The 12,694-nt window shown below is 42.9% G+C and overlaps 1 protein-coding gene across 1 annotated transcript; it reads right to left on the reverse strand.

Moving 5' to 3' along the window:
- Nucleotides 1-6,225: 6,225 nt before the first annotated feature.
- On the reverse strand, nucleotides 6,226-11,615 carry LOC136466411 (cycloartenol synthase-like). The gene is made up of 12 exons (XM_066464798.1): nucleotides 11,436-11,615; nucleotides 9,267-9,380; nucleotides 8,981-9,103; nucleotides 8,771-8,893; nucleotides 8,338-8,436; nucleotides 7,912-7,968; nucleotides 7,691-7,737; nucleotides 7,464-7,607; nucleotides 7,215-7,392; nucleotides 6,825-6,905; nucleotides 6,658-6,741; nucleotides 6,226-6,509 (listed from the first exon to the last, which is right to left on the reverse strand). The coding sequence occupies exons 1-12, from the start codon at nucleotides 11,547-11,549 to the stop codon at nucleotides 6,387-6,389; spliced, it is 1,287 nt and encodes a 428-aa protein (XP_066320895.1). The 5' UTR covers nucleotides 11,550-11,615; the 3' UTR covers nucleotides 6,226-6,386.
- Nucleotides 11,616-12,694: the final 1,079 nt, after the last annotated feature.

Here is a 12,694-nt window from a genome sequence, read left to right on the forward strand (position 1 = left end):
AGAGATCAAGCTTGTTGTTTAGGGACCCAAACTTGATGAGGGCCCTTGACTTTCTCAACTAGTGACCTAGCAACCCAAATTTGCTTAGGCCTATTCTTGTTGGATGGACCTAAGAATATGACTTTCATCTTTCCACTAGAATCCTTTCTAAGCATGTAGTGAGCATTGAAAGCAAAGGGTCTAGCATGCTTGGGCAAGGGTTGTGGTGGTGGAGTTTCACACTCATGAGCAAAGTGATCTTCTTGTCCACACTCAAAGCATCTCTTTGGCTTAGGCTTTGACTTGTGTTGTTGTTGATGTTGAGCTTGAGCTTTCTTCTCTTGATTTGTCAAGAACCCAATACCACTTCTATCCATCTTCATCATGGTGTTCATAAGTAGCTTACTTTGAAGATATTAGCCTCTTGTGAACTTGCTCAAATAGGTCTTGAGATGTTCTTTCTCTAACTTGAGTTTCTTGTTTTGTTCTCTAAATTCATCTTGATTCTTCTCCATCTTGAGTCTCTTGTTCTCTTCTCTAAGCATCTCATTCTCGAGAGCCATATCATGATCATTATCTAGATTCTCTATCACAATTATGTTGGTGGTTGATAACTTTTCAAGATCCTTCTTGAGCTTTTCATTCTCATTTTTGAGCTTGACATAATCATCACAGTTGTCGGACTCAACCACTTTCTTGCCTTTGCTACTAGAACCTTGCTCAATGCTCTCAACAATCAAGTCATCACATGATGTGGCTATATCAATCTTAACAACATTGTTAGTAGCATCATGCGGCTCATTGGACAATAACTCATGAGAAAGAACAAGATTGTCATGATTAATCTTGAGATTGGTGTACTCTTCCTTTAGCAAGTTGTAACTAGTAGTGAGCTCATTGTGTATCCCCTCAAGTTTATCATGTTTTTCTCTAAGCTCCCTTTTAGAAGTTTTGAGCTCCTTGAGTTTGGATGACATAATTTTATTCTCTTCTCTAAGCTCATCACTAGCTTTTTCGGCTATGTCATACTTTGCTAAGAGTGAATCATTCTCAAGTTCTAGCTTCTCATTTTTAGCTCTTGTCTTTCTAATAATTTTAGTGCATTGGTTTAGCAATTTGACAAGATCATCATAAGAAGGTGATTCAAATTCTTCATCACTATCACTACCATTCTCATCATCACTAGCATTATCATCATCACTACTATCATCATCATTTTGTACCTTTCGTTCACCCTTGGCCATGAGGCATAGGTGTGTAGAGGATGATGGCGGCATTGTCGGTGGAGATAGTGAAGAGCCAATCACAAGAGCAGCCACCTTCTCCTTCTCATTTTCACTTTCATCATCAAATGAGCCACTTGATAATTCAATGTCCGTGATCCAATCACCAACAATATAAGCCTTGTCATTTTTCTTCTTCTTCTTGTGAAATTCATTCTTCTTGCCATCCTTCTTCTTCTATGACTTGTTCGTCTTCTTCTCATCATCATCACTTGAGCTATCATGATCAACTTTTGCTTTACCCCTCTTCTCTTAGCTAGCCTTGAATGCCAAATCTTTCTTCTTGGTGGAAGAAGAGCCATCTTGTGGAGTGATGTGCATGTACATCTCATATGCATTGATCTTCCCCAATATTTGAGTTGGCATAGTGGTGGAAAGATCACCTTGATGAAGCACCATCACAATATGCCCATACTTGTCAATGGAGAGGACGCTCAAGATCTTTCTCACAACATCGGATGGTTGCATTTGAGTGAGTCCAAGCCCATTGACCTCCTCTATAAGTACATTCAAGCGTGAATACATTTCATTAGCGCTTTCACTAGGAAGCATTTCAAATGAATTAAGCTTCTTCATCACAAGGTGATTGCATTCCTCATGCTCACTCTTGGTTCCCTCATGGAGCGTACAAATGTCCGACCATAGTGAATGGGCATCTTTGTGGTTCTTCACACGGTTAAAGACATCCTTGCAAAGGCCTCTAAAAAGGGTGTTTCTAGCCTTTGCATTCAACTTCTCGAAGTGAACCTCATCACCTTGAAGATTGGCAGGATCCTTAGGTTTTGGGAAACCTTGTAAGGTGGCTCTATGCACTCCAACATCTAAAGCTTCTAGGTATGCCTCAATATAAATTTTCCAATAAGGAAAATCGTCTCCCTCAAAGATGGGAGGGGCTCCATCCCCGTGGGACATTTTACTCTAGACGGTTAAGCCTAATTTAAGGAGCACGAGGCTCCAATACCAATTGAAAGGATCAAGATGCCCTAGAGAGGGAGTGAATTGGGCTAATTCTATTTTTTTTGCAATAATTAAGCCCTACACTTAGCCTATTTCACCCCCTTGTGCCTAGAAGTGTTTCTATTATTTTACCACACAAAAGTTTTGCACCCTAGGTTCAAATCCTACTCTAGCATGTCAATTCTAAGAATGTAAAGAGATGAATTGAATTGCTGAAATGTAAATGCTCAAAGTAAAGAGAGGGAGAGGAACGCGGTGATGTTTTTCTGAGGTATCGAAGAGTCGCCACTCCCCACTAGTCCTCGTTGGAGCACCCGCGCAAGAGTGTAGCTCTCTCTTGATTCGCGCAAGGATCAAGTGCTCTCTATAGGCTAATTCTTTGACACTCCATCATAGTGAATCGCCCACAACCGCTCACACCATGACTTGGGTCATCCACAATCTCCATCGGATGATCACCAAGCTTCCAATCACCACCGAGCCATCTAGATGATGGCGATCACCAAGAGTAACAAGCACGAACTCTCACTTGACCCAACCAAGCCTAATGAGAAGAGTGGATGCACACTTGATACTCTCTATACACTAATGAGGTCCTCAATCTTGAATTAGCAAATCTCAATCACCCCACTAGGCTCTTGCTCTCCCTTGTACACAAAATGATTTCCTCAGCTGAACAAATGGGCAAGAGAGCCTTAATGCACGAGATGGAGGGGTATAAATAGCCCCAAGTCAAGGAACTAGCTGTTATCCTCCAACTCAGCAAAGTCGGGGTCACCGGACAACAAGGTGGCGCACCGCCATCCCCTGTCCGGTGCCACCCCAATGGCTAGTGTTGAACTAGCCATTACTGGGCTGGCACCGCCACCCCAAGGGCAGTGACCAAGCCCTAGATTCCCTCCTCTCTAGAATAAAGCGGCGGTGGCACCACCACCCCTAGGGTGGTGCCCTGTCCGGTGACCCTCACAGCAAAGCACTGAGTCTCTAGAAAATTATGGTGGTGGCACTGCCACCCCAAGGGTGGTGCCCTGTTCGGTGACCGCCTAGAGAAATTTCCAAACCAGCAGCCATGATAAAAAAGGGCAGTGCACCGTCACCCCTAGGGCGGTGTACATCATCGTGTCCGGTGCCGCTCCCAGCGCTGGCCTCCATTTCAAGCGCCGTTTCGAATCGTTTTCGAACTGTCGCTAATCTTGGGCTTCATCTGAGCTACCTAGTGCTAGATTAAACAAATGCGCACCACATTCTTCTCACTAGACATGCCTAGGTCAAGCTACCCATCCATATCCCCCTTTATAGTACGGCCAAAGGAAAAAAAACAATGTCCTACAACTAATCTAAGTGTCTCACAACGCTAAACGACACTTAGAACTAGTCCATCCTTAACCTTGTCGTCCATCCTTTGAAAACCGAAACGATTCCATCGTCAGGGGCATGAATACCATAAGTGCCCAATCGATCACCATTACCATGACCTAACTTATAATGCCTCTGCAAAACACACATTAGTTACAGTAATCTTGTGTAGTCATTAGTCACCGAAACCCAACTATGGGCCTAGATGCTTTCAGGTACAATAAGGTGATGCTGAACTAGTGTTTTCTATGTAGCATACATGAGGAGATGCCTTTCTTGTTTATTAGAATACGTTTCCTTAGTCGATTACAATGGAGTATCTGGTATTACATGACTAATATCGATGTATTACATAGCATGTCAGTGGCGATACCGTAGGTTCTACCTAGACTTTATGTAGCTTTCTTGACCTATCTATGCCTTGATGGCCGAGTATATCTTCTATGACAACACTTATAGCTATGTCCACTGTACACCAGGTTCGTTCTAGCCACCTCCATACATGCTCCTTCAACAGGAGGTAGGGTACTTGCAAGATGGCTACACTCTTCTTCAGTGTTGCAGTGCATCATTTGTTCTGGAGTCAACGAGTCTAATACTCCACTTGGAAGTTCCCGAAACCATGTCTATAATCAGTAACTTCTACATTAATCATGACTAATGTAGAGGAGAAACTAAATGGAAAGGAATCTTAATTTGCAGAAGATATTATTATATGCTATTATTTGTCTAATTTTATGTGCTCTGGTTAGTGGTGGTTGCTGTTGAATTGTTGATTTTTATGTGCGTGAATAAATTATTGGCGGGTACAGGTGACCCGACGGGTATGATTTACCCGGCCGGGTATGGGTCTGGGAAAAATTCTCCACCCATGACGGGCCTGTTCGGCGGGACTGAAAAATACTGTTCCGACTGATTGTTGTGAGAGGAAAATACTGTTCTGGCAGGACATAAACAGTGATTTCGTGAGGTGGCTGGCCAGCCAGCCGGCTTAAAGCCAGCCGAACACTGCCGACGGATATGGGTATTCTGACGGTACCAAATTTTTATAGCGGGGATGGGTCTGGGGTGGCCATACCCGATGGGGATTTACCCATTGCCACCCTTAGATGTACCACTTTGAGGTGTAGGTGAACAAGACAGAACCAATGTTGTCACTCGTAATATGTAAGTTCTACCCTCGTGTGATACACCCAGAGCATGTTTGGTGCCCTGCACGTAGCCTGGGCTGGCCGGCAGCATGCATAAACCACACGTTTGGTTTCCTGCAGCGAACATGCAAACCACCCCGCCGGGCCTATTTGTTTCCGTGTACGGTTCTCCCTGGCTCGTACGAACTCAACCTGGGTAAAAAGAGGCTGGTCAACTAGATGCAACTTGTTGTGTTTGGCTCTCTTTGCTAAGGCCCTGTTTGGTTTCCATAAGTCAGGTGACTTATTAAGTTAGATGACTGAAAATCAGTGACTTATAAGTCATGTTTGTTTAGTTGTAGATGACTTATAAGCTCATTAAAGGTGTGGGTCCCACGCGAAAAATGGTGACTTATAAGTTTTAAGCAGGGGTGAACCAACTTAAAACTTATAAGCAGGGGTGACTTATAAGTTGATGGTGTTTGGCAAAATAAGTCACTTTTTCACTTTTTAACTTATAAGTAGGTGACTTATTTGGAACCAAACAGGGCCTAAGTTTGGATTACAGCCTGTTCGCTTGCTCGTAAACGATCGTAAATTTCCAGCCAGGAACAGTGTTTTTCTCTCACACCAAACCAGCCAGCAGTAAATAATCCACGATACGATACGGCCTCCCGAACAGGCTGTATGTATGTTTGCCTGCACAACTTGGTATGGTGACCTTGCAGTACCAAGTGGTAAACTTACCCCTGCAGTGGTATTTCATCGAGCACCTGTGGAGCAGGGCTGCAGGGGAATCGGAGAGGAAGGAGGGGGTGGGAGACGGAGAGTGAGAGCACGAGGGAAGGCGGGGGCAGGTGTGCGACGTCGTGGACAGGCTGTTCGTCGCCATGTTCGACCACCTGAACGACAAGTGCGGCAAGGAGCTGGAGGCCATCCAGAGGCATCCGGATGCTGCAGGAAGCCGGGGTACACGTGGACCCCATGGGCGGACCTCAACACGGAGGCGGAGAAGAAGCTGGGCGACCTCGTTCGAGACAGGTACGGCACGGAGTTCTACATGCTGTGCCGGTCCCCGTCGGCGGTGAGGCCGTTCTACACGATGCCGTGCCCGGAGGACCCGCGCTACAGCTGCTCCTTCGACGTCTTCGTCGGGGCGAGGAGATCATCTCCGGCGCTCAGAGGGTGCACGTCCCGGAGCTGCTTGCGGCGCAGGCCGCGGCGAGGGGCATCGACGTCGCCTCCATCGCCACTTACGTCGACGCGTTCCGGTACGGCGTTCCGCCGCACGGCGGGTTCGGCGTCGGGGTAGAGCGCGTCGTCATGCTCTTCTGCGGCCTCGGTAATATCAGGAAGACGTCGCTGTTCCCGCGCGACCCCAGGAGGCTGGCGCCCTGACATTGACACCCATCTGATGATCTCATGGTGTCGTTATCTCATCTCATCCATGCGAATCTGTATGTAATGAATAAGCAAACATGTATGTACCCGATCGCCGATTGGATTTGGCAAGTGCAACTCTGACAGACTACATCAGTTTTCACACGAACGAAAAGAGTCTATCAAGCGACCTGAATCTAGCTACATTATGCACCCCCTTCAATATACATTATTAGAACTACTAGGAGCGCTGCGCAACTCCTGAACATAGCTAGTAGTTGATTGATGGGGGGCACAGGCACTACTGCTTATTGCCAGCCCCCAGGACCCGGCACCGGTACTCACCCAGAGCCCAAATTGGGAAGATGTTCCTGTACTGGGAGTAACTGATCATGCAGTTCTTGTTGAACACTCCTATGATCTCCTGTGTTAGGCAGTGCAATTATAGTTAGTAAATAACAAAAGGGTGAGAGAAGTTGAACTTAGATTATACCCCGTATGATTTATTGCCTATTGGAAGAGTGAACTAATGTTAGTATCTCTGATTTGTGGACCGGCCGGTTGTTGCTTACTTGCTGAGGGAATTCTCCGCCGTCTGATTGCAAGTTGATCAAAACCTTTGCTGCTCGGTGTAGGGGTGTTGGATCTCTCTCAGCCTGCAGTATGGATGAGATTTAAGTACCATTCTGAATGCGCACACCGGATCAGAGTATCCAAAGCCACAGGCTAAGTAACAGACCTGTCCTGCATCAATTAGTGCCAGCATGGCCCAACTAGTGTTCACTGCATGAGCTCGGTTGCCTTTGAGATTGGTGTAAACCTGATTCAGTGTGTAAAAAGATGCATGGTTAATGCAAAGGTCTTTCAAATTCCAAGAATCAACACCGCACCACTGTTTTGCTCACTAGCATACCAGGTTAGCATTTCAACTGCTACCTAACCTACTCGTACCAAACCCTTGAGATAAACGGCTTGTTCGGGAGGCCGTAAACGATCGTGGATTATTTACTGCTGGCCGGTTTGGTGTGAGAGAAAAACACTGTTCCCGGCTGGAAATTTACGATCGTTTACGAGCAAGCGAACAGGCTAACTGCTGCTATTTTAAAGAAACTGGTATAAGTGAATTTACCTGGTCTTGAGATGACAAGTAACTTTCTCCCCAACCACCGGAAGGAAGCTCTTTTGATAACAGAAAGCCGCATGCCTTTCTGATTGCAGGACTGTTCTCAAATGTTCTACCAGCAGCAGTTAGTCCCTTCACACCGAACCAAGTGCCGTACGTGAAGCAAACAGCCCAAGAGCCATACCTGTTGGAGACTGATAAACATGTAGAGGATTATTTGGTACTTTTTAGTTCGCATGGAGTCCAGATACTGACCATGAACCGTCGCTTCTCTGAACATCCTCAATGAAATTGGCAGCTTTGCTGATACAGTTGTCCACCTCTTTCCTGCGATGCCCAGGGTAGAGTTTTCTGAATGATGTCAGGGCCTGAATTGCTGCTGATGTACATTCAACATACCTGCAAAATTAAATGAGTTTTATGTTGTCTCAGTTTGTTTTATAAGTAAAAATCAACACAGTGAAAAAGTTACTGCATCTTACGGGTAATCAATCATAATGTCCCCAAACGTCTCAGTTGGATTGATAAGCTGAATAATTGAAGAAAGAATGTCAATATAGATGAAACGTGAAAGATTCAAGGAATGCTGATGAATTATACTGTTTTGAAACAAAGCTAATATCTTATCATGTATTTCTACTCAACGGCAACAATTAAGAATTCCACAAGTGGCCTGAGGGGTCGAAGAAGTTCATCCACCTACCTCCAGCCAGGCATAAGATCTTGTGAGTTCATATGTCGCGAAACCACCATTACCATTCTGCAAAGGTTAACACAAACCGATGAGACATGGTCCCTCTAATGGATTTATTCAAAACACACAAGAACAATGGAGATAAAAAAAACACCATAGAATTTAAATGAGATATATGACCATAGTATAATATAAGAGGGCTGCTGCCAGTTCAAGAGTCTTGTTTTCCACAACGTACACAATGTTTACAAATTTACACCGACCATTTTGTTAAAAAATGATTCAATTGCAACAATTGTGAGAAGATAAAGTGTTGGGCCATGTTTGTGTAATGGGCCTAGCCCAACCTAATGTATATGTATATAACAAGACAAGCAATACAGAGAACTCTAGAAGTTCTCCATTCTTCATAAAGAAAAAAATCAGGATACGTACCATATAAGACATCAGACAACTGACAGCATCATAAAACCTATTAGCTTCCACCGGTTCGCCAACAATCTCAGGAGAAATCTCTGATAACAATAATGAAGCCTGTAGTCAAAGAAAAGATGCAATTAGGTTTTCAAAAAAAAGAAAAGAAGCAATTAAATATTTAAAACATATAATTATGACAACATGCTAGACACTGTACTATAATACTGTCAAGAATACTGGCACATACAGGCCAGGGAACAAAACTAAACCTTATTAGCTACGTGAGCATAAATATTTGCAAATTTGCCACTCTCAGCATTGCCATATAGTTTGATTAATGTAGAAAGAGTTTATAGATGCTGTAAGAACAAATGATCCTAAATCTCAAAAGAAAAAAAATTAAACACCTAAAGTAAATTTCGTTATTGGTAATGCTGATGACCGAGTTCACCTTTAATCCTTCTGCAGTGCAATCAGATACAGTCCAACCATTATCAGCAGTTGAGAAGGGCCATGCACCTTTAGACGTGTGGCGGTACCAGTCATTCAGATCACCAGGGCAGTCATCAAGAACCTTTTGTAATGAATAGCCATTTATCAGTACTGTAAATGGACCTAAGGTTGAATCATATATATAGACAAAAAGGCACGTCAAATGTACCTGAGAATTCTTGATGTAGTTGTGTGCTAGTTTAAGGGTGGGACCAAAGTCTTCAATAAGGTTAGTAGCCACAATGGCTTGAACTGCGAAAGTTGTATCCCAAAGTTGGCTACCATTATAACCCTACAGTAGAAAGGGCTGGTTGGATTGAAGATGCCAAAACAATTGCCAATCCCATTAAGACACAACAAAATATTATATGTTGACAGGTTTGTTGTTGCAGTAGCTGCCTAAAAGGAAGTTAATTAAGTAAAAAGGATATGGGCCACTGAACAACAATAATCACCTGCATCTTCATGCCATCTTCAGCTAGCCACAAGTAATCATAGACTCGTGGAATGTGGAGTTTGAATGCCTCTGACTTTGGATCTTCAATCCAACAAGCAAGCATATTTAATACCTGCATAGAATTTCTTGCTGCAATCAGCTGAATAATATTAAGATATAATCAAGAAATAATATGATTATTTAATAACATGGTATATACTTATGATAAAAGTTTCACAACCTACGAGCATAAATCATACATCATCAAATTTGCAGAAATGATTTAAGTCAACAGAAGTGGCTAACATAGCCAGAAATAAACTATACTTAAGACTGAGGAATCTAGCCTAGACATATCAAGGCACTAAGAATTTTGTTTTTAGTTACAGTAGTCCCTCTGTTCAAAAATAAATCAAGAGTTAAATGCACCAATGGTCCTTGAACTTGTAAGCGAGTATCACTTAGGTCCATAAACTCTCAAATTACATTTTTGAGCCCCTTATGTTGATTTTTGGTTCATCGTAGGTTCATATTGCTTCGTCAATGCTATTGGCCATGTTCGCTTTGCTGAAAAGCCATGGTTGAAACTTGAAAGTATTGTTCGCTGATTTGTTGTGAGAGAAAAACAATGTTCCTTCGCTGAAACAGTTAGGCTCATAAGACAAGCAAACAGGGCCATTGTGCTTACGTGGAACACCAACATGTCATGTTTATTGCATTTAACCCTTCCTCTTCTCTCATCTCTTAAGAATAGAATCCTTCTTCTCCTACTCTCTTCTTCTCCCATGACTGCACAAGCTTGTCGTCCCCTACCCGCATGCGCCACGGCCAGGACACATACCCACAGTGGCTCGCCCGCGCCAGCGACCAAGCTCATGTATACCCATGATGGCTCATCGCCCAAGGCCACACCCATGGCGGTTCGTCCACAAAAGTGGCTAAGGTCGCACCATCCCGTGTGGCTAAGCTCACACCCACATGAGGGCCTGAAGGTGTAGGACTGACAAAAGACCACAACCCGCGCGCCAAAGCACCGTAGCTTGAGACTCCCACACAACATCCAAATCTGCTCCATGCTGCGTGCCTCCTACTCCATGCGTCTCCTGCCGCCTGGCCCTTCTTCGCACCACCAATCACTACTTGCCATGCCTCCAGCCAATGCCCACGCACGCACCTAGAGCCACCATGTGCCACCCATCCCTAGCTCAGCCCCACCATGCCCTCACGCTGTCCCTTGACATGTTGTCATGCCACTCAAGCAAAGTAGAATTGACGAAGTAGCATGGACCCACAATGAACTGAAAATCAACATAAAGGGGCTCATAAATGCAATTTGAGAGTTTATGGATCTAAGTGGCTCATCCTTATAAGTTTAAGGGCTCTTGGTGCATTGAACTCATAAATCAACTTCTAAAGTTGTCCTAAGTAAAACAATTCAATGTTTAACCAAATTTATGGAGAAGACTACCGACATCTGTGGCACTAAATAAGAAAATTATGAAAATATATTTCGTGGTTTATCAAATGATGTAATTTGGTGCCATAATTCTATAAATTTAGTCAAACTTAGGATAGTTTGACTTAGGAGAATTCTAAAGGTTGATTTATTTTGGGACGGTGGGATTACATAAATGTTGGAGAATAAAGAGAAAGAAAAGTAATTCCATGATTTGAATAGATCACTCAAGTACTATCTTGTTTGGCATAATCATATGATGTTACAAAGCACTGTGATTGCATGTAGTGGGTACAATTAGCAAAATCATGATTAATTTTGGATTTGTGGCGTATAATACATTTTCACTAATTGCATGACATAGATCACATGACAATCATAATGCATGAAGTGGTGGAAGAACTGATAAATCATAGAATCAACAACAATTATTTTAGTTCTCCTAGACAATTCAGGAGGGAAGTAATGTGAGAAAAAAGGTGAAGATGATATGGAGGAGGGTTCATTATTGTAATGCCATAGTTGTTTAAGCCCGTAGAAGCTGAAAGTTAAAGGAAGTGCTAAAATCACAAAATACTCTGTTTTTTCTGATTATAGAGAAAATAAATCTATATTAAAGTCTCTAGCATATGGATATGACCATGTTATGCTTGTAGAAAGAGTATGACAAAATAAAACTCCATCTCCTTTTGTAAAGGTTCAACAAGCAAACATATATAGCCCTCAATTTACCTTGGTTATAGGACCAATGCAAATATATCGAGTGTTCTCATCCTCGTAGTGAACGTGTTGCATGACAATTTCTAGAGCTTTCTCCCTCAATTTGCAACCAGGCCAGCGCATCATAACTGGTTCAACAAATTTATGGAGAGTTGTCCATAAGACATCTTGAACGAATGGGTGCGGATGGTACATATCTGTCTGCAACATAAATGTATCAGAACTCCTTCAGACGAAACAATCAGGATCCAAAATGGGCTCTAGACTACACCGTATGGTCTGGTGTGCCTCTATGACACACCAGCATATCATACAATGGGAAACATTCTAGTATACTTCATACTAGCTGTTAGTTGAAAAAGCCATATTAGCAACACCGTATAATCTGGCATCGGTAATGGTGGTCAACGGATCATTCGGTGGTGTCTCTATTAGTCAACTTTTTTAATGGCTAGTAGCCCCTTAACCCTTTATATAAGTGAAACCCTTGGCTCATTTGGAGCTTATCTTCAACCCCATTATTCCTAGCACTTATAGAGATGATACTGAAGCAATTAAAGAGCCATCCAAGTCAATAAGTGAATTTACGAGTTAGCCTTGAGTGCTACCGATGTTCTTGTTTGGATTCCTTCAAGTCAAAGATAAAGATTTGTTACTCTTGGTGTTTGTCATCACCTAGACGGCCTGGTGGAGGACTTGGTGACCTTCTTCTATGGAGTTCTTGTTGAGGAGGCTCCAAAATATGTACATTTCATGAAACTCACCATTTCTAAGTGGAAAAGGGTATTCATTAATGGAAGAGAGTGCAACCATGTTTTGTGACTTTTGGTGCTCCAACATGAATTAGGAGGTTGTGGCAACAACCCCATATTACTGGAAAAATCTGACTATCTCTTTGCTTTTCACTCATTCTTGCATTACTTCTTGTTTAGCTTGTTGAGTGACAACTAGGATTGCATGATAAAGTGATTAGCATAGCTTGCTTTCCTGGTACTAAGGATAATACTCTTAGTGCGAACTCTTGCTAAGGACTTGTTTAGCTCAATGGCCCTAAGGGTGTCCTATGTGCTTTTGTAGTAATCTTAGGTGCCACAACGCTATGGGGATTTAGACTTTTCATAGACTAATGTTATTGCTTTAAATTTTTAGAGCCCAAATTCACCCTCCTCTTAGGCCCTTTGGGTTCTTACAGGATGAAGAGAGCAAGATGACATGGTGGACATGTGCCCATTGTTAGAGAATGACCAACCAAATTCTATTCTAGGCCCAAA

This window comes from Miscanthus floridulus, chromosome 7 (genome assembly GCF_019320115.1).
Source record: "Miscanthus floridulus cultivar M001 chromosome 7, ASM1932011v1, whole genome shotgun sequence".
Classification (NCBI taxonomy): domain Eukaryota; kingdom Viridiplantae; phylum Streptophyta; class Magnoliopsida; order Poales; family Poaceae; genus Miscanthus; species Miscanthus floridulus.